The sequence below is a fragment of the Aphelocoma coerulescens genome, chromosome 2 (genome assembly GCF_041296385.1).
Source record: "Aphelocoma coerulescens isolate FSJ_1873_10779 chromosome 2, UR_Acoe_1.0, whole genome shotgun sequence".
Lineage (NCBI taxonomy): Eukaryota > Metazoa > Chordata > Aves > Passeriformes > Corvidae > Aphelocoma > Aphelocoma coerulescens.
This window is the reverse complement of record NC_091015.1, coordinates 140,929,830-140,950,562: the sequence shown is the minus strand read 5'-3', so window position 1 is coordinate 140,950,562 and position 20,733 is coordinate 140,929,830. Positions and strand designations below refer to the sequence as shown.

The window sequence follows — 20,733 nt, the reverse complement described above, 5'->3', positions numbered from 1 at the left end:
TCGTCAATCACACACTGATATAAATTACAAAGTAAAGGCTGAGACTGCAGCAGCAAGTGCTTCACTGCAGTGACAGAGCTTCCCAGGAATTGCTGCTTTGCTACAGCTCGCAGCAGCCCAGGATTGCAGAGAAGTCTGACAGTTCTGTCTGCAAGATTACTAAGTTATGCATAGCTCTTGAGCTCCTTAGACCCAAAACAAAATAGGGGAAGCATCAGTGCAGAAGAAAGTGGGCACACATAAAGAACATCCATCTGGTTTTCTCTGACATCCAACTTTTCTATTGTTGGGGTATTTTCCTCTTCCCACAATTCCTCCATTCTTAGGGTTGGCAGGCACAAGAAGGCTCCACGAATCAAAGTTGAAACTATTTGTAAGGTTTTCACCAGAAGGAATGGTGCAATGAAGGTCAAGATGTAAGATGTAATAAATTCTTTCAGGAACTAATTCTACCCTATAGATTCCTGACTGGTGAAGAAGCAGAATGAATTACTATGGTGCACTTGGAAGATGCAGCTCCAGTATCAAAGTTGTCTCAGGCTCTGTGTGGCATCACATTCCACTGCAACATTGGCTCCTGTCTCTCTTAATGTCACAGTTGAGTCCCTCAGACTTGACTACACTTGAATGTAAAGAAATTGAAGGGGGAAGTAGGATAATGTATTTGAAAACTACAAATAACCATCTCTCTATGCCTCTCTAACTAAAATGTAGACTTTGTTCTGGGAAAAAAGTACTGGAAAACCTGATAATAATTGTATGAAATAGTATGCATGAGAGAACTCTAACGTGGTACAGAGCATGAAACAGAGTTAAAATTGTCCAGCTTCAGAATATCTTCCTGCTCAAAGCCAGTATAAGATGCTTTCTGAAGAATAAACTGCAGAGTCCTAACCACTAAGTGGAAAGGCATTTTTCCTCTCCCTTTTATATTTGTTATAAATTCGTGGCATACTCACCACAGGAATCACAAAAGCAGCATTTAGCATGACACACAACATGCTGAATACAAAAGCACCACAGAGCAGCATACTGAAATAATCATTTTAATGCATAGGCATTGTAAATCAGTTAACATCATCAGAACTGAAATACATATAAAAGTACAAAATTCTGGTTACAGGTGAGCTCTCTGCTGTACACATGTATATATTATGACCAATACATGGCAAAAAGCATTTGATGACCAAGACTGCCATACACCACTTTTATCACAAGGTGGTGCCAGTGACCTACAAGCACATTCACTTTACAAAACCTGGACAGTATTTTGCTTGGTCACCCTCAAGCTATTAATGCAATTTTTACACGTAAAAATAAACAAAAGAAAAATGGCAAAACAACATAGTAACTCCCTTTCCCCTTAAATCACAATCTGCTGCATTTCTTCACTCAGAATATCACTTCAGCCTACCCTGGAAGTTTTCAACAGGCAGTAGCTGCACACTTCTAAGTCATACTAGTTCTTGCCATGGTCCTGTCTGAAACACTTAATTTACAAAGAAAAGGGCACATTGAGAACTAGGTGGCTTTGCTATTATGCTATTTAACTCCTTAAGCTTAAGGAACATGGGAGCAATTCTCTAATAAGAGATGATGAAGTCTCTACTGTAGAAACTCAGAATTTATGTATAGAATACAGACAAAACAACAGGTTTTCTTTTATGTGCAGCAGATACTTAGTATAATAATACATACTAACACATTTAAATGGACTTCCATGGCAACTTAAAACAGAATTGGTAACAACTCAGGTGCAGCATTATATTTTTGGCAGACAGCTCAGAGGAACTTCAGTAGTATCCTGTACTCCTATCAGTAGTACTCATCCACCTCAATTAATGTAGACAAAGCATTAAAACTGCATCCAGTCCTCTCTGTACACGGAGCAGGTAGCTGTGAAACAGCTTTCTCTTCCAAAATCATACACTCTCAATTTGCAGCAGTGTGATTTAGGTTTGTTACAGTAACTTCCTTGATCTCAATATTTCGGGTTACATATCTGATACGACACTTCATTGCAATTTATACATAAAGTAGTAACAGATTTTCACTACTCTGATAAAAAGATGATTACAGATTTTTTTACAAAAATACATGAATTACATTTAAAAAAAGAAAGAGCTCGGCTTAATATGAATCAAACTCTCTTCCTTAGTATTCCACTACTTGCTGGCATTTAGGATCTCCTTCCACCAAGAAAAATGCAGTACATGGATAATATATCCATTCATGATTGATTAATAAATGTCAATTGTCTACAAAGTATTTGATATGTCTTGTGTAAGATAATCTCAATACAGATATCTTTCATCCATCAACATTAATGTGAATTCAGACTTTTTGACAACATTATAAATGTAAAAAAAAAACCAAACCAAAACCACACTAAGCAGCTCCAGCAACCAAAAGTCAAATACACTATGACCTGGTGAAATCTTGAGTGTCCAAATGTGCTAAATTTAGCATTAGCCCATTCTGTTCTTACATACTACAGCCAGACCATCCACATGAGATGTTGGATGTCTAACTCTAAACCACTTCAAACGTGAAACTGTAAAATTAATGTTCAAGATTGGCATTTCAGAAGTGATAAATGTGACCTTCCCATCCACTTATGTGACACACAGTGGCAGGATCAGAAGAGATCCTCAGCAAGCAGTATGCAACTGGGGGACACGAAACCTCCATCCACCCACTAAGCAAAGACAACATGATTTATGCTTGGTATAAAAGGTGAAGGGAAAACTCAACCCAAGCGAATAAAACAGAAATTGTTTGCCCTAGAGAAAGGCAGTATGATTACAGGATTAGGGCTCGAGAGACTTGAATGTCTTCCTAAAGGGAGAGAAAGAGGGTGTCAGAGACTGAAATATTATAGCTTATGACTTAAACATTTTCTTGAAGGACTTTTGAAACTGTATTAGAAAAGCTTCAGAGAAGACTACCACATCCTGAATGTGTGGGGACTCTGAGAGGCCCTGGACCCCTTGCTGATGAAGATAAGAAAAAGTAACAACTCAGAGCTGGGGACATTCACAAAGCACAGGTTTAACACCTCAGGAGTGGGGATCATGGCCCCAGGGCTATCAGCTGCCAGGCTCAAACAAACTCTCCTACCAAAGGGTGGGGGGAGAGAGGCTTTGGGTGTGTGGTGAAAAACCCTCTGGTCAGAGGCAGGTAACACCCACCCTCTGCTGTGCAGAGGAGCCCAGCTGAGGGGCCCCTTCACCCAGGAGAAGCTGCATCCACATGAAGGACAGAGGGGGTGTCGTGGCCCATCAAAGACCCCCAAAGGGGTCCCCAGACCCTGCACCAGAGATGATGCAACAAATCCTCAGTGTTGCAAGGGACAATGTCAAACTGGCCCCCTGCAAGGGAGGCACATGGGCGTTCCCACCTGCCCAAAGTGTCTATTAATCCATAGGATTCTATACTGTTTAGCATGTGATGGCATGGCCATGGCGATAGGGGACCATCACCACCAAGAAGACCAGAGGGAGGGGAGCAATGAGACATCGTTGGGACCCTCAGATGGGTGATATGCTTCCATCTAACCCCTGTCACCTCCCCCTGCCTCCCTCACCCCTCACACACACTTCTTTCTCTATTTCTTTCTTTCTTTTTCTTTCTCTTTGCCTCTTTTACTATTAAATAAAATATATCCATTTTTTGGCACCAACAAACCACATTTGGTTTTAATCTCATTTTTGGGTATATTTTGAACCTTCAAAGTTCTTTCCAGTTTATACACAGAGACTTAATTTTCTTTACTCTTCTGGGTTTTAACCGGATCACAAAAGAGGGAATATTGGTTTTTTTGCAGGCACTTTTCATTAGTGGGCTCATGGAAAAGCAGCATGATTCAAAATATGACAGAAGTAAATACAGGTAGCACTTTGAAGATCTGCTTTTACCTCAAAATATGTAGTCATAAATCAGACAAAACTTTTTAACTGAAAAGTGAATTCTTACTGCACAAAAAGCCCTCTAAAGATCAGTAGTCATGACTGTTTTTGCGGGAGGGGAGGAGAAACCCCAAAACAAAAACCCTACCAAAATAAAATCTGGAATTTCCATTTTCCAGTACTCTGCACATTGGAACACATCTTACAGGCCTTACAGTAGTAGCCTCAAAGGCCAGTAGTATTCTTCTGAGATGACAGAGGTTTACCTTGATTCACCCTAGTTATTTCCATACTACCTTAAGATAAGGCATACTATAAAAGAATATATATTTTAATGACTTCTTTGGTTTATGTTCACACAACCCTGAATCCCAGGCATTGCCCAAAGGCACTGAAGGGGCAAACAAGAAGCAGGTGTGCAAAAGGGCCTTCACACTCTGTGGCACTTGTCCGAATATGAAACACCTGTGTCAAAACTTTGTTATGGTGACTTAATAGAAATTTTTTTCCACTCTTCAAAATGAAATGCATCCATACAAGCACTGTCTCTTAAATCAACATCAAATCTAAACACCATTACAATTTTGGCCCTTAAAAGGCAAACTTGGCAAAGTGATTTGTAGGCAAAAGCTAAGACATTACAATAGAGAGGCATGTGTACATGTATACAGAAGTATATCGAGAACCAAAGTCTGTAAATACAGCAAGTAAAGCAAGCACAAAGTCTCTCCTCTGCTCAGCCCAATCATTTTGCAGCAGGATTCTTAGGAGGTTGAAGTTTGTAGGTGCTGAAGTAGTTCACCACTTGCTGAGGGACTTCTGCCAGGACACACTGAGCCAGAGCTTCTTTGGGAGACTTGTAAAAAAAGAACACAAAGCTTTAGTTTTCACCACTGCTAACAAAGATTCTAAGGCAAGTAATAAGCACCTCCTCTGGAAGGCCAACTTAAAGTCTGACATTTTACAGAGGACTTTACACAGTGCCCTTGTGTGACATGACAGATGGAAGCTTCCCTGTCAGCTTTACCTTCTCCCCCATCACCACCAATCAGATGGCTGTCTTGTGCCACTGAAGAAACAGGAGCTGAGTGCACAAAAGGCTGCCATGTCTGAAGACACCTTTTGTTGTATGAAATGCACAGTGCAGATATCAGACTTCAGCCATGTAAACATACTTCCACTGTCTGCTTAAGACGGCCCTTCAGGGACTTGTCTAAATCATCTGCAATCTTTTGCACCAAGTATCATCCACAATAACTGTATTTCTATGGAGCAGCTCCTCTGGAGATACTGTTTTTACTGTAAGACTAAGTATCCATAAGAAAAAAACATCTCTTTTTCTAGAAACTGAAAGCATTTGAATGTATAATATTATACTGAATATTGACCCTAGTTAATCTACATCCAAGTGCATTACTTGATAAGCATATTGTGTATTGGTTTTGCGCTCTCTTTCTCATTTCAGTTTGCCTGAGTTACTCTGACATTAAACAAAGAATGTGTATCAAAAGTAAAAATATAAAAGCAAAATAAAGAAGTCATAAGGAGTATTATTAACAAGTTGTCCTGGGTTGCAGTGTATTCTATTACCATCCTCATGAGCTGTGGAAATCAGGTGGGGCAGTGTTTCCTTGCCTCCTCCCCCCAGACTATCTTGCTGTTAATGGCCCATCATTGTCCTGCCCCATGACTCAGAGATAACTCCCTCCGGACTATCTTCTGTTAACGAGCCTAATCAACACTTGGCCTCATGACTCATTACACCATTGTGAGATGCTCCACCCAGAGGGAGGAACCAAGCATTCCATTCTGGATATAATCTGAGACTCTGAACACCAGAGGGAACCCTTTCCACTGGATTTCCAGAGGACAGGAGCTACACAGCCACCACTGGACCTTCTGAGGAATAACAGACCCTTTTTCTACAGGATCACCACTTCAGAGGACTGCTACCACCACCCTGCCTAACAGGGACTCAGGTGGTATCTTGACTCTGGTCAGTTTGAACCAGTGTTTTCTTTTAGTTTTTTTCCTTTTCTTTAATTTCCCCATTAAATTGTTATTCTGACTTGGTGCCTCCCACTGGTTTGTTTTCAAACTAGAACACAAGTTAATACTAAGACATGAAAATTAGAATATATTAGGATGGAAATAAAAATATTGATCTTATATCTTGCCCATCCTGAGGAAATTTTGGTGATTTTTATTTAAGTCAACTTTTTCCAACAATATGACACTTAAAAGTTGACTTATATTAGCCTACACATACTTTATTGGGTTTTATAGAAATTAAAAAATATCAGTACTTCATTCTTTCGCCACCTTTGTTTTTTATATTGACTTTTATGAAAATGAAAACTATCACCACTACTATGGACACACAGAGCTTCTACTGATTATGACTTGGCCTTGAATTTTATTACTACACTAAATTGTGAGACTAAACCACACACACAAATGGGCACCCACAATAAAATGAAAAATTACCATAAGAACAAAACCATAGTAAGTTTTTCCTCACAAATGAAAAACACATCCATTTGTTTAATCAAGTCTGAGAGAGTTTTACAAAGGTCATACAGCTGCAGCAACTAGTCAGAAATACAGTGCTAGAACCAGAAACTGAGGGGTTTTTGGGGTTTTTTTAGCATTTGATAAAGACTTGTCTCAGAGTTCATACTGACACACCACAAAAGCTTAGGACTAGATGTAGGACATCCTAGCAAGCCGAGCATACCTCTAAAACATTTATTAAGCGTATCAGTAAGATTACTTACATTTTGGAACTTCCTGAATGGCACAAACTGGACAATGTCTCTGACAGCTGGTTCTCCTGACGAGGACCTAAGAACTCCATCGTCACCGTCAAGAAACTCCATAGCGCCAAAGTCTGCTCCTCCAACACCAACAATGATGATGGACATGGGCAGTTTTGAAGCATTAACTATGGCAGTTCGAGTTTGATCAAGGTCTGTTATCACACCATCCGTTATGATCAGAAGTATAAAGTATTGCTGTCAAATCAATAAACACAGTGTTATGACAAAGAAATTTTAAATTTTAAAAACAGTTAGGGATGTACACTTAGAAAACCCACATACAGACTATGTAGTGTTGTCACTTTAGCATGTTCAATGTGCTCACTGAATTTTACAATCAAACATCTCATTTCCAGTCAGGCTTCATCTGTACAGTCTGAAGAAGCTCATAAGGACAACATAATTTTTTAAAAGAAGTCATCATTAAATAGCCACCATCCAAAAACCCACCGGTATGACCCTTCTTTCTCTCCAATATCCCCAGACAAACCAACAGTTAACCTATTTTCCCATTATTTGTTCTGGGATAGAAGGCAGTTTATTGAGGTTTTGGAAAGATAACACCTTTGAAACTTGTATATGTTTCCTTTCTGGTCTATCAATACCTTTATGAAACACTTCCCTTTACTTCATTCATTGTATCCCAAAAATCCTAAATCACACCTTTTAGTGTTGAAAAACCCAGCCATTTTCAAATTCCTTTAATCACATTTTCTAGCTGCTTCATGAAATTAATTATCAATGTGTCTGAGATTACTTTGTAGTACATCAGTAATTTAATTAAGTACCACCTGAGTTGCTTCCACTATTCTGTTGGGGCTTCTAGAAGTTGGCATCTTAGCTTCTGTTCTGGATTGGAGCACCAAAAATGAGCTAGAACTACAAAGTCTGAAGATTATCAAATGCTTTCTGAATTTCTAGTCTTCCCTCACTTTTCATTTCAGACAATTACTGAACAGCACAAATTCAAGTCCCAAAGATACTCCCAGTATTCTTAGAAGTTCCTCTTCAGTACTTTCCTTCCCATTGGCCTTTATCTGCCTCCAAATAATTGTTCTTCCCTTATCTTGTCTGTTTAGGTATCACTTTTTCTCCCTGCTTTCCGCTAGTCCATTCCCCCACTCCAGCAAGAACATCTATAAAGCAGTTACGACCACAGAAAGCTATAAGCAACAGCAGCAGGATGGCACATCACACTGGATTTATTTCTCTCTTCTCATACTTGCTCCATATTGGAAAAAAAATGCATCAGAATCAAAAGCAAATCCAAAATGACTATGATGTGTATTAAATGTCAAGGTAGCAAGTTGTCTTCAATACATCCTTTCAGGCAGGAAAAATAAATTACTTGCTAGGCATACTACATGCTCAGAAATAAAAGTTAAAAAAAAAACCAAACAAACAAAACCAAAACTGACAAGAGGTTTGCTACTTTTATTAAGATATAAACACACACACACACACACACACACATATATATATATGTATGACAGCTACTAGGCTAATGCAAGACTACCAAGGCAAAACCTTTCCAGCCTCATGGCATATAAAAATCCATAGCTTTTTTTTAAATTGGTTTCCACAGACAATTTTATATGTAAAAATAGCTGTTATTTTCTCATTTTACATGACGTCAAATACACCGGTATTTGCTGTCATCAATGATTTAGGATTTTCTGAACTTCCATGCATTATTATCTACATGACTGAATACTCAAGACTTGGTTTTCAGACTTTCTATTTTTAATACGGTCAACAACTCAGGTATACAATTTTAATACGGAGGAAGGCACAGCCCATACAGCACCTAAACCTTTATAGCACAGCTAAGTATCTGTTTTGGTACCTAGCTGTCAGGAGCTGTACCATCCACTTCTTTACTATCTTAGTTAATCCTCTCTTGCAGCTCTCTGATGTGAAACAAAGTCCAGTTGATTTTTTTTCTCAGCTGAGGTTAAACCACTGTCTTAGATATAAAGGCTTAAATTAGACTTTAATATCTGTATAGTACTGCAAGAGCTTTGAACAGAAGATACCATAAAGGTATTCTGTATTTGTAAAATTCTATTTCAAATCTGAAGAGTTTATTTAGTTAGTTGATGAAAGGACTGTTATATACAACGGAAAAAAATATTAGTTTTTATCGTAAGGGTAACAAACACATTCACAAGGTAAAGGGCCAACTGTCAAATGAATACACGTATAAATTTAAAAGAGAAAAGAAGTATTTAGAAACTAGAAGGAAAATTAAAAGGTAAGAAAAACACACAACACCATGAAGAACTTACAGATGCTGTTTGCTGTTGAGTAGCTGCAGCAGCAAATCTTGCCACATGATTTATAATTGGAGAAAAATTTGTTGGTCCATATAACCTCACTTGAGGAAGACAGGCTCGATATGCATCAACAATGCCTTGGATCCCTAGAGAACAGAAACAAATCTTTCTTTTTTTTCATATTCGAATTAGGATATTTTGAAGTACTTGATTTTTCTAAAGCTGTATAAATCAGTACTTGAAGTGATGATGCCAACACTTAAAACTAGCCATGGTAGAAAAAAGAAATATATTCATGAGCAATGGAGGCTTTCAGCTTGACCAGTGCTTAAGGCACATGCATGACATGACTGGCTTTGTGTGAACAAAAAGGCCAAATACTGTATGCTCAAGGGCGTGAAACTGAATTACAGCACTTCTCTTCACCTGGAAGCTTGTGGTGGTTGGTAGTGTGATCAGAGAGGCCACACTGAACAGGCATTAGCAGCCGACACCCAAACCAGACAACTCCACACCAGCAGCAAAGTAGAATAAAGTGGCTTGACAACACAAGAGAACTGTTCCCAGCCCTGTGCCCTGGCTGTTTAAACCACTTCTTTCACAAATCATTACAGAAGACAGATGCCATGCAATTTCTCATAAGTAAGAAATTGGTTATCAAATTGTTTCCTGCTACAGGACTGAAACTAATTATTTAATTAGAACAACATGCTTCGTTCACTTTTCAAGTGTCTTTATGCCTTCACCTTAGGCATTTTACTCTCTATGTCTGATGTTACTTTCTCAGACTTACCATTACAGAATGGGTTTGATGGGTTAAAATTTATTGGGAACTCATGAGACACCTGTGAAGACACAGAAGACATAGTCAGGACTGTATATACAATCTCCTCCTGAAGTAAGTGCTTTCAGCTGTCTTAGGTAGTGCATTTACACTTTCCATTACCTGAAAGGAAGGAGGAATTTGTGCACCAAATCCAAAGGCTGGAAACATCTTATCTCTAAAAAAGGAATTTTAAAGAAAACAAAGTCAGTGGCTTCCATTAAAAGTTGCCCTAGTTCCAAAAGTTTAGTTATCAGTGCTGCTTTTCATTATTAAAAATGCAATTTAAGAGGCACAATTAAACTTCCCCACTGCAATTGTTTCTAGGACCAAAACTAGTCTTTAACACCAAACTAGCAAGAATGCAAGCATTTATTTAAATGAATGCTGCTCTTTTCATCACATATGAAAAGCCCTGCTTGTCTGAAGTAAACACAAGCTTATACTTGCAATTCTATGATGGTACAGTGATTATTATTTTTTAGTTCTATAGCTTAGCTCAGAAATTTCATTCCAGTAAATCTGCAGGCATCTTCAACACTAGTTTAAAAAACTACCACCAATGTCTATACATACCTAAGAAAATGATCCAAATAAAAATCTGACACTTACGTATCGTAATCCTGAATGACCATCCCGACAGACCAAATGGCTGCTAAGTATTCATTAACTCCATTAGGGCTGAGGTAATGCAGAGAGTCTGGAGAGCGAGGGTCTCCATTGGAGCCTGTAAAATCTATCCCCACCTGTCAAATGCAGTATTTATATCTAATTGGTCTTAAAGGTTAAATTATGCTGCTTATCTCTGGCAAAGCTGAAGTGAAAATCGTGAAAGAGTAGTAAAAAGGACATCTACAAATCTAACAGGCACAGTACTTGGATGCAGGTTTCTTGGAATACTAACATTCTTAAAACAATGCCACTACAAAGCCCTCAAAAGCTCTGCATCTCTCCAGAAGGGTTGAAATTACTTTCATCTGAATCACAGAATGGTTTGGCTTGGAAGAGGCCTTAAAGATCACCTAGTTCCAAACCCCCTGCCATGGGCAGGGACAGCTTTCACAAGACCAGGTTGCTCAAAGCCCCATCCAACTTGGCCTTAAACACTTCCAGAGATGGGGCATCTACAGCTTCTCTGGGCATCCTGTCAGGTTTTCACTGTGTTTACTTTCAGTTACTATTCACAGCAGCTCTTCAAAAGCTGGTAAATGAATTTCATTCTGTATCTTGCCACACACACCTTTCTTCTCAGAAGTTCAACTAGTCAGGCTCCACAGAAGCCTAGAGAGTTCTTTCTCTGACTTCAACAGGTCTTTGCTTTTGTGATGAAGCATATTACTAACATGAAGATATCTTACTGTTATTTGTGTTGCATTTCGTTCACAAATTACGTAACTTAAGGGTCCTCATCCATATGATGACCTCTGCATGTTGCTTTCAAAGAACTGTAAATTCCTCCTTACTCTCCATCCACACAACTTAGCTAGTTCCTAATGAACATAACCAGAGGTTCAGAACTTTTTGCCTAGAGTAAAGACTATTTTTTTCTAAACAGACTAGAAAGCAGTCTGGCAAAATACCTTCCTGCTCCATTCTGCGGAACAAAAATGAAGTCAACACCAACAAAAAAATACAATAATCAAATAAAGCAGACAGCCAATCAATTCTATACTTCAATTTGTTCCAAAACTCAAAAGGTACTTCATACAAATGATTTAACTTACTGTGAAATTCAGCTGACACCCACCCATGATGTAATCAAGGAATGTGCATTCTACAATGATCTAAAAATAGGAAGATAGAAATTTTGTTTTATTCAATGGGAAAAAAAGCCAGCTGGTATTATTGTAGCAACTTCTGAGGTTCCAGATTTGTTATCTTTACCCATGAAAAGCACTAGTTTTGCCCTACAGCTATCCCACCCACCCACTGCAATGAGGATATTTGCAACATGTGCCACCATACACTCAGTGCATCAGAATCAGGCCTTTAACAAAACTACAGACAGACACCAAAGCAGCTCCCACAGGACTTTCATTTTATAAAAATAACACATTAAGACAGAGTTACACAATTTTACTTTGACATAAAACAGTGAGTTGGGAAATGCAGTGGTTCAGGAATGACTTTACAAACTGGTAAGCAACCTTTCTGTTCGAGAGAAAGTGAAGGCATAAGAGGACAGATATGTGATCCAGCTCTCAATTTGTCTCCTTACATGAATCAGAGTCCCTTAAATACTTACCATGTCTGGAACTTACAGACATTTTAAAGTTTCTTACAGTTTGAAGATGGAAGATATACTAAATGAGAGTTGTTATGCCTTAACACTTAAAAACAGAATCATACCAGAATATATTACTGACCTCACAATGCTTAACGCTCACGATGCCAGAGTTTTTATAGTTCTTTTTCTTCTGTCTTTTCTTTTCATTGATGCACTCAAATTCAACCTGCGTGAATGCAAACAAATCCAACAAAAATGCTATAATATCATTTATGCAACAAGTTTAATATTTCAAAACTGATACTTCGGGCTTATACTAAAAATGCAGTTCATTTCATAATCCTGCAAAATTAAACCCTGCCTGCCCAATATCAGCAAGAAAAAAACACATTCCCAAGACAGAAATCCTCTCTTGCCCAAAAGGTTACAAATACATTTGTTTTGGCAACTGTATTTCAAACAAACAAAGAAATTCCTTATCATTCTCCCTCTGAGGGTTTTGCTAACAACTTTCTTTTTGGTAAAGACATGGCAATTCAAAAAAAGCATCAGTGTTTCCAGCAGCTGTGGCTGGAATTATTATTATTTTTATTATTTAGTAAAAATACAACACACAAAATATTAGAAAAGTACAAGCATGCACATGTATACAGACCCCAGTACTTTTAATGCAGAAATAGTTCCGCAGGTTTTACAGAAATAAAAGAAAATATGGCAAAACATCTTGATAACACACATATCCATAAACCAAATACTTTTATGTTACATTTGCTATGCCAACTTTTGTCTCCTACAGGTAAACCATGCCTATTAAAAGGTTTGGAAATTGTTATAGTTCATAAGATCAGGAATGGTAATATCATTTTAGAGAAAAGCCACCTAAAGTAACACACCTGCAGTTTTGTGCATTGGCAAAAATACTGAATTTTCTCATATACATATATGTATATGAGTACATATAATAGTTAATAAGTACATATAATAGTTAATAAGTGCCACATTTTAAAATAAAGGATTAAGTAATATTTGAAAAAATATTACAAGCTTTGGTCTTTTAACTGTAGTTAAATTCGTGCTGCATTCTGTCTTTTGACAATCTAATTTTTTTTTATTTGCGTATTTTTATGATTAGCATAATTTCTTTGTGCTGATGCTTGGGCATTTGGACACATAATAATAAAAACTGTAACCAAGACATTAATCCTAGGAAAATAGATGTACAATGTAAATGCTGATTCAGCCTCAAATACAGTAGCATTGTTAAGGTGCAGCCTAATATAACTCAGATACCTGCAAGTCAGGGACCTAAGTTTTGCTCCAATATGAGTAGAACAGCTGGTTGAGAGCACACAGGCAGCTTAGACTATGTAACACTTACAGGTGACGACCGAGACGCTTCCTTCAGTTTGGACATTGTGGTTTGAAAACTTCCTATGAGGTCGTGAGACCCATCGCTATCGTAGTCATAGCACTCGACCTAAAATGCAGCATTACTTAGTGTTAGCAACAAAAATGGCCCCAAAAAACAATAAACACTGCAATGGCAAACCTGAACATCCCAAACATTCCTGTAGCTTTTATATTGCAGAGTTTTTCTCACATTAAGTCTTAGAACTGCACAGGGTTGCACTTAAACAGATTAAGATTGGGTAGAAGCCAATACACTCAGTTTCGAATCTAATCTTCCACTCAAGTGAAGGAGAGATGAGAACACTAAGTAGTGTCAGGTCTTAAATGAGCAAGTAACATCAGTTATACTGAACTATGTTTTGAGAGTGATGGGGTATTGGGAAGAGTAGGAAAACAATGTAGGGTTTTTTACATGCATCATGAATCTGAGCATCCAGCTAAAACTTTAGTAAATCAGTTATGTAAGCAATCACAAGAGTTTTAGCAACATTTTTATGTTACTTCATTAATCCCCAAAATTACATAGAATTTATAAGCATATGAAGCATAGAAAAAATATTTGAATTTTTGGTTTTTGAGATTAGCTAATTTAAACAGTGGATCTGTTAAATTATGATCCACACTTCATGGACCTGAATGTCAACTAAAAATTTTTTTCCTATAGTGAGAGTTTAATGGTTAGCTTTATTATTAAATCAACGCACCCTTTTAACAGCCCAATCCACCAAAGAAGGCAGGAGTGAAAAACACCTATTTTTTTTCTGTTTGAAAACGTGACCCAGCTGCCTTTCTATATAAAAAGCTATTTATCTATAAAAGCTTATATTAATTCCATCCACTTCTGATTTTATTTCAGTTCAGCAATACAGACATGCTAGCTAACTTAATCAAATCACAGAAAAATATACTAATTTATTAATTATGATGATAAATAGTAACAATAATAAATCAGGAGTCAAGTAGGTATCCCCACATTACTTGGAATCAAAATGCAAACTTCAAGAAAAATTTTCAGAATATGTATGGCTTAAACTGAACAGCTATTTGCATGTCCATCTTTCAAGTCTGAAAATATTGTACCTTATATTCAAGAACTAATTTAGCTGATTACTTGAGCATTTCAGTTAGAAATAAAAAAGTAAAACAAACAACTTCAACATACACTTGAACTTCTGAACGAAATTAGGTTTCTGAAAACAAGCAGCAATGTTGAACTACAAAACATGATGTGTACATTGGGAGTTCTACTGCACAGAACATGCCTTTATCTTGCAGTTTGCACTACTACAGCATTTTGAATTCACTAATAAAAAAATGCATGCACATGCACTGAACAGCACCTTACATCCTGCAAGCAGCCAAAGAACCAACAGGCTAATTAATGTTCATGGCAGATGCTATGTAAATTTTTCTGAATGCCATAAATTATGCCAATCAAATACTCAGCCAAGTGCTTCAGTAGCTGAAATTTTAAAACTGAAGGTATTTCCTGACCCAATAGTTCTGATACCTGTTAGCACAGTTAGTAGATGTATTTCCTCTTTATTTCAAAGACATCAAAATTTGTCTTGCTTGACATATTTGACCCATTTAAGCCAATTTTTAATATTTATTCCAGATAAGAGAGAAGCATTTCCTTTTTTTCCTTATATGCCCTCCTGGACAGGCAATAGCAATAGGGAACAATGTGATTTAACATACTTTTCCCAGCAGAACTAGGCATGCCTGCTCCAGATGAAAGGCTCACATTTTCAAAACAGAAAAACTTCACTGACTGCAAACACACTCACATGGAACACAACCATGAATCCAGAAGATAAAGGATCAACTTGGTTTGTGCACTGCTGGGCATACACAAACTAAGCCATTAAAGAGGTGAAAAGCCACTCATAGAAAAATCACTGGTTTTACTTACTATGACAAACAGCCCATTACACATGCAACTGTGTGCATATAAAAGTGTTAAAGGCATTGTTTAATCCTTCAATAACATTACATAATACAATTCTGTCTACATCTTAATGTTTGAAGTGATAGATCCTGCATTTCTAAGTTAAGGCATAATCAAACTGCCTGTCTGCAAGTCCATAACTATTCCAAGTAAAGTCTATTTCCTCTGGATATAAACCTACACTTCTGAAATCAGATTCCAAAGAACAGACTTTATTAAAATGATGATAGATCTGAGAATAACTCCTTATAGATACATTTAGACAAATGGTCTATGGCTTCAGTATAGCTGTTTACTGAAAAAGATAAATTTATTTATAGTATATGGAGATATAAGAGCTGTCACAGCTGTTTTGGGCAAAAGGGAAGCAGAAAAGAATAAGATTGAAAAAACATAGAAGCAGTAAGGGAAGAAGGTTCTGGGCTTGTAAAGTTGCTCATTAGTCTCCTCTATAAATATGTATTTAAACACATCCAGGTGTTTGTAATCCCCAGATCCCTGTGGCTGTGAAGCATTTTCCAGGATTGCCTCAAGTCATATGACTAATACCCATCACATGCAAATCATGCTCTAAGTTTTCCTTCCCAGAGGAAGAATATCAAATATAGTAGTTTCTTGCATTTGGGTTTTTGGGTTTCTTTTTCAAATGCTAAAGTATCAGGTTTCTAACATGATCATAATAGCTTATAAATGGCATTTTGATTGGCTGTTTAGCTTCAATTCCACCCCTAAAGGGAATTCCTGAAGAGAAACATTCAGAAGTTAAACACAATTTATTCAAGAAAAAATTAGAAAATAAAAAACATTAAAGCCCTGGTAGAACTACCACTTCACAGACTTGGTTAACTTTCTGACAGAAAATTCAGTTTTATACAAAGAGAAAAACCTGCTAAAACTGGTATTCACAAGTTGTATCTGACCCACATCTGTTAGCTAGTACATTAAGTGTAATTTATCAGGCAGTATATTAAAAATTTCATCAGTGTTAGCTGTTGCACCAGTAACAAAGTAATACAAGATCCATTACATAGAACAAAGCATATTCTAGCCTTTAACATGCATCTTTCACTATACAATATCTTTAACACCACCAGTATTGGCTGATGCCATGCTAGAACTGTACAATGAAAATAAGAAACTCCACTGGACATTTCAAAGATACTTGTGTTCACCTGGTTTCCCAGACTTTCAAAGACCAACTTCTACCACACAATGCAGCACAAATGTACAGTGTTTTTCCTTTTTCCCCTAAAACATGCATGGGTATCTGTGCCTTTCAATTAAGAAACCTAATACTTTCAATTAAATTTGAAACCAAAAAAATGCAGTACCTAGAATAACATTTCTTCCCCTTATTACATATTTTAATTTTTAATGCATTAATTTATACACACATTTAATATACATTACCTTGATTGACTTATCCATGTCACTGTAACACAGAGAATTGAGAGAGATTTTAAAAGGCCTCCAGGCAGGATTCAGGTTATTTTTAATAACCTGTTGAAAAAAAAAAAAAAAAGGCAGAACACCATTGTTCACAAGGGTGGAAAACAGTCATCATAATGGATCATACCTTCATGCCATGATTTTTGTATGCAAAAAAAAAGTTCACTAATGCTGCTGTCAATGCACTCCAAATCTTAATATATAGGATATAAACAAACTACTCTTAACATGCAATACCATTGCTCAAAAAGAGACGGTCTCTTTCAGCTCCATATTTTGTTAGACTTCACTGTCACCTGCTATATCCTTCAGCTACTGCACTGCAAAAAATTAAATTTATCATTACATAAATAAGATACTGGTTGCTTTCTTTGAATAACCACACATATATACATACACACACATATTAAGGCATGAGTTACCAAGAATGTATGGAAAAATAATACATTGGAATTTCTAAATACATCAGTGCTCTGGAGATTACAATTCACTTCCACTTACTATTTATTCTGAAATGTCATTTATGAAAATATGCCCTCAAGAAATTCGTGGTGTAGTAAAGTAAAAACAGTGCATGAGGATAAAAGGCCTCTCAAGCTGAACACTAAATAAGTTTTATTTACAAATAATACTGAAGGATCTTCAAAATTTGTCAACTGTTAAGTATCCATAAATATACCTGATAAACCGAATAATGATCTTACAAAAGTACAAGAAACTACACATAACATGCACTACTTAATTAATAACACCTAACAATAGTAATACTTCCAGCACTGTAGGAGTGTTGAGAAAGAATTCTCTCTTGAAAATTAAATCAATAATAACAGTAGTTAGTAACAAAAAGAGGTTTTTTTAAACCTGTAACATAAAGAACTAATCCACCAGACATTTCTAGGCTGAAACAACAAATTCTGGATTTATTACTGAAGTTAATGACTGAAATCATCATAGAAAAAACACACCTTAAGCAGAAGAACCACCTCATGAGGGAAACTATATTTGTAAGTCTGACAAAAAGGATTTTAGTTCTTCAATATCCATACTTCAATTTTAATAGAGTCACCACTTTCGATGGGCACAGCACCTCAGCTGTGACTGGGCCCTGAAGTGCCACTACAGTGAAACATTCTGAAACTACTCTTAGCCTGGTACTTGCTGTCACAGGGCCCCTACACCTCCTCCTGGGTGAAAGGCTGCTGCTGCTCAAGCAGTATTCCCTCACTCTGCATTCTCCTTGGCTTGCCCTTGCTATGCAGGCATTCAGCACCATTACTTTCATTAGTAAAGGGTACAGCCAGGTGACACATTCCTGAGAACAGCAGTCAGGAATGCCCAAGTCCTACCCTGGCAGTGGGTAGAACTGAGACAAATGTCCCTGTGTGAGTACGCAATTCTTTTTCAAAACATTTGTTTTCTCCTAGATTGCTGGAAGTTAAAAAAAAAAAACAAAAAGTGTTTTCCGTCCAAATAGAATGGCATAAATCAAAATCAGTGTAAGGAGAATAAGGTAGATTTCCCAGAAAAATCAGTGGAAGAGATGGTGCAACTTCTAACTAGTCTGCATGTCAGCTCCCAGGCCAGTCAATTCTTTTGGTAAGGCACTGTATCTCTTGTGCTGTGACACACTGGAAATTAAATAACCTTAACCAATTTGTTGTTAACTGAAAATATCCTACCTCTGTTCTGTGAACCATCACCCAGTTTCCATCTCCAGTCTGTTTGTGGAATTCCAGATAAGGATCTGACTTTCCAAAAAAATCCTGTATTTAAATGACATGCAATTATCTCAGAACAGCCTGTAGCTTGAATACCATTAAATTCTAGTTAACACACACACTTAGAGTAACAAAAAGTAAATTCAGGGAATAAAAGCTTTAGATGATGAAATGCAAGTCTGATTATACCACCATCTGTGAAAGAGAAAAAGAAAGTGGGGAATGTCCTTGAATTTAGGATAAAAATGTCCACATATCAAATACCTGACAGTTCAAGCAAGAGAATACTTATACCAGTAAGTACTACAATGGACAGACAGGAAACTAAGGATTTAATCCAGTTCCAAAAAAGTATCTTTAAATCAAAGGGTAAAAATAAAAACATTTTTTTATTATTTTTCTAAATTTGTTTTTAAAAGTCTGTCTATAGCCAGCCCTATATTTAACATAACAAATTTATAAACACCAAGTACACTCTTTGCCATTTATTTCAAAGAGGTAATGGGCAGCCATTAATATAGCCATTCCAACCAATGGATATACCAAAACTCCCTTATATTTATGAATAAATGTAAGGATTTACAGTAAAATGGGAGCATGTTGCTCACAGCCTACCCCTGAAATGCATTTATCTTACTTAGAAATACATTACAATTCATTTCAAAACAGTCAATGAAGTTACTCTGTAGCAATCTTAATTCAATTTCTTTTCTAGTTTAAGTAAAACCTTAATGGATTTTACTTTTTAAGCAAAAATGAGAATGAATACTCAAATGTTTCCTGCTTTGACAAGACTCTGATTTTACTACTTTATCAAAGAAACAGCAATCATTTAAATACCTTATTGTCCAGTTTCCTTGCTTCTAATTCCAAGACAACAACCCTGTTATCTTTTACTTCTTCTGCTGTAATCTAAGTAGGCAAACAAAATACTTAGTTTTATTCAAGAACTACACAGCTATCTCATATTCACAGCATTCCTATGACAGGTCCACTAAAAAAACCCCCATGTTTTCTTGTAAATGAAGCATTAAAAAATGGGGGGGGGGGGGGGGTGAGGGGGGTGAGGGGGGTGAAGGGAGAGGGACAATTTGATTTGACATTGGGATTGCATTCCATCTATTTACCATAAATGATGGCACTGACAAAGATATGCCCCAAACAGTAGCCCACTGGATGCCCTAATGAGGTATACAATGGGACTTGTAATACAGAAGGTGGGCTGCATTGGATGACAGAGACGTATTAGTGGAGAAAAAAAAAAATGCTTTACAGTGCTTTTTACAGCACTATAGAATAGACTCACTGCATTCAAGCCACTAACTAAAACTAAAACCCAGAAACAATTAAGGATGAACTCTGAAGATATTTATTTCTTAACTGTCTTACCGTAATGCTTCCTCTCCCAGCAGGTTTGCCATTTTTAAGTACTAATGGTTTTGTTAGAGTCCTGCTAGAAACGATCTGCCAAGACAAAATTTGAGTATCAAGCATTACTAACACAAATTAATAGATTTTCAAAGGAATTAAACGAGTTAGTGAGGTATTTAATTTTAGGAATTTTTCCTTTACTGTAAAGATGACAGCATTACATTTCCTTCCCATAATCTTCTACAAATAAATAGGCAATACTTGATACACTTCAAAATTTTGCAAATACATATGCAGATGAACACATGCAGAGCTTCAGGAGTAATAAGAAATAAAACGTCTTCTAGTAACATAATACACATACATGGACAAAGGTAATACCATGGGTTCCAACTACAAATTGTTAAGTTTCCCATACATACCTTTGAAATGCATGCAAGGCATATTTCATAAATGCATTCAGCAAACAGATTTATAAACACAATGTCTGCCACTCAAAAAAAAAAAAAATCAGCCTTCCCCTGCACAGTATCCAGCTGATTTTATTTTACCCTATTCAGGAAATGCTTCCTCAGAAGTGTGTCCATTCTACAGGTCCTTCTTTACTTTAAAAACGAATGATTAATTTTTAATTGACACTGAATTTCAGTTCACAATGCCCCTAACTTTATAATGCACTTAAAATAAAAATACTTAGGATACAGGGCAGGAAAAATCCCAAGTGACTTTGAAGGATCTGTTCAAAAGAACAAGTTAAAAAGAAGCTGCACAATTGTGATAG

The 20,733-nt window shown here is 36.8% G+C and overlaps 1 protein-coding gene across 3 annotated transcripts in view; it reads right to left on the bottom strand.

Annotated features, from left to right (window-relative positions):
• Window positions 1-1,030: 1,030 nt before the first annotated feature.
• CPNE3 (copine 3) overlaps window positions 1,031-20,733 on the bottom strand; it is a 34,069-nt gene continuing 14,366 nt past the window's right edge. For all 3 annotated transcript variants that reach the window (XM_069005047.1, XM_069005048.1, XM_069005049.1), the window contains 13 exons: window positions 19,971-20,045; window positions 19,422-19,493; window positions 18,543-18,626; window positions 16,825-16,914; window positions 13,432-13,530; window positions 12,193-12,279; window positions 11,551-11,610; window positions 10,439-10,572; window positions 9,950-10,004; window positions 9,797-9,848; window positions 9,016-9,149; window positions 6,686-6,922; window positions 1,031-4,764 (listed from right to left, as the gene is read on the bottom strand). In XM_069005047.1, the coding sequence (XP_068861148.1) occupies window positions 4,654-4,764; window positions 6,686-6,922; window positions 9,016-9,149; window positions 9,797-9,848; window positions 9,950-10,004; window positions 10,439-10,572; window positions 11,551-11,610; window positions 12,193-12,279; window positions 13,432-13,530; window positions 16,825-16,914; window positions 18,543-18,626; window positions 19,422-19,493; window positions 19,971-20,045 (1,290 nt within the window). In that variant the 3' untranslated portion in view covers window positions 1,031-4,653. The remainder of the gene's footprint in view (window positions 4,765-6,685; window positions 6,923-9,015; window positions 9,150-9,796; window positions 9,849-9,949; window positions 10,005-10,438; window positions 10,573-11,550; window positions 11,611-12,192; window positions 12,280-13,431; window positions 13,531-16,824; window positions 16,915-18,542; window positions 18,627-19,421; window positions 19,494-19,970; window positions 20,046-20,733) is intronic.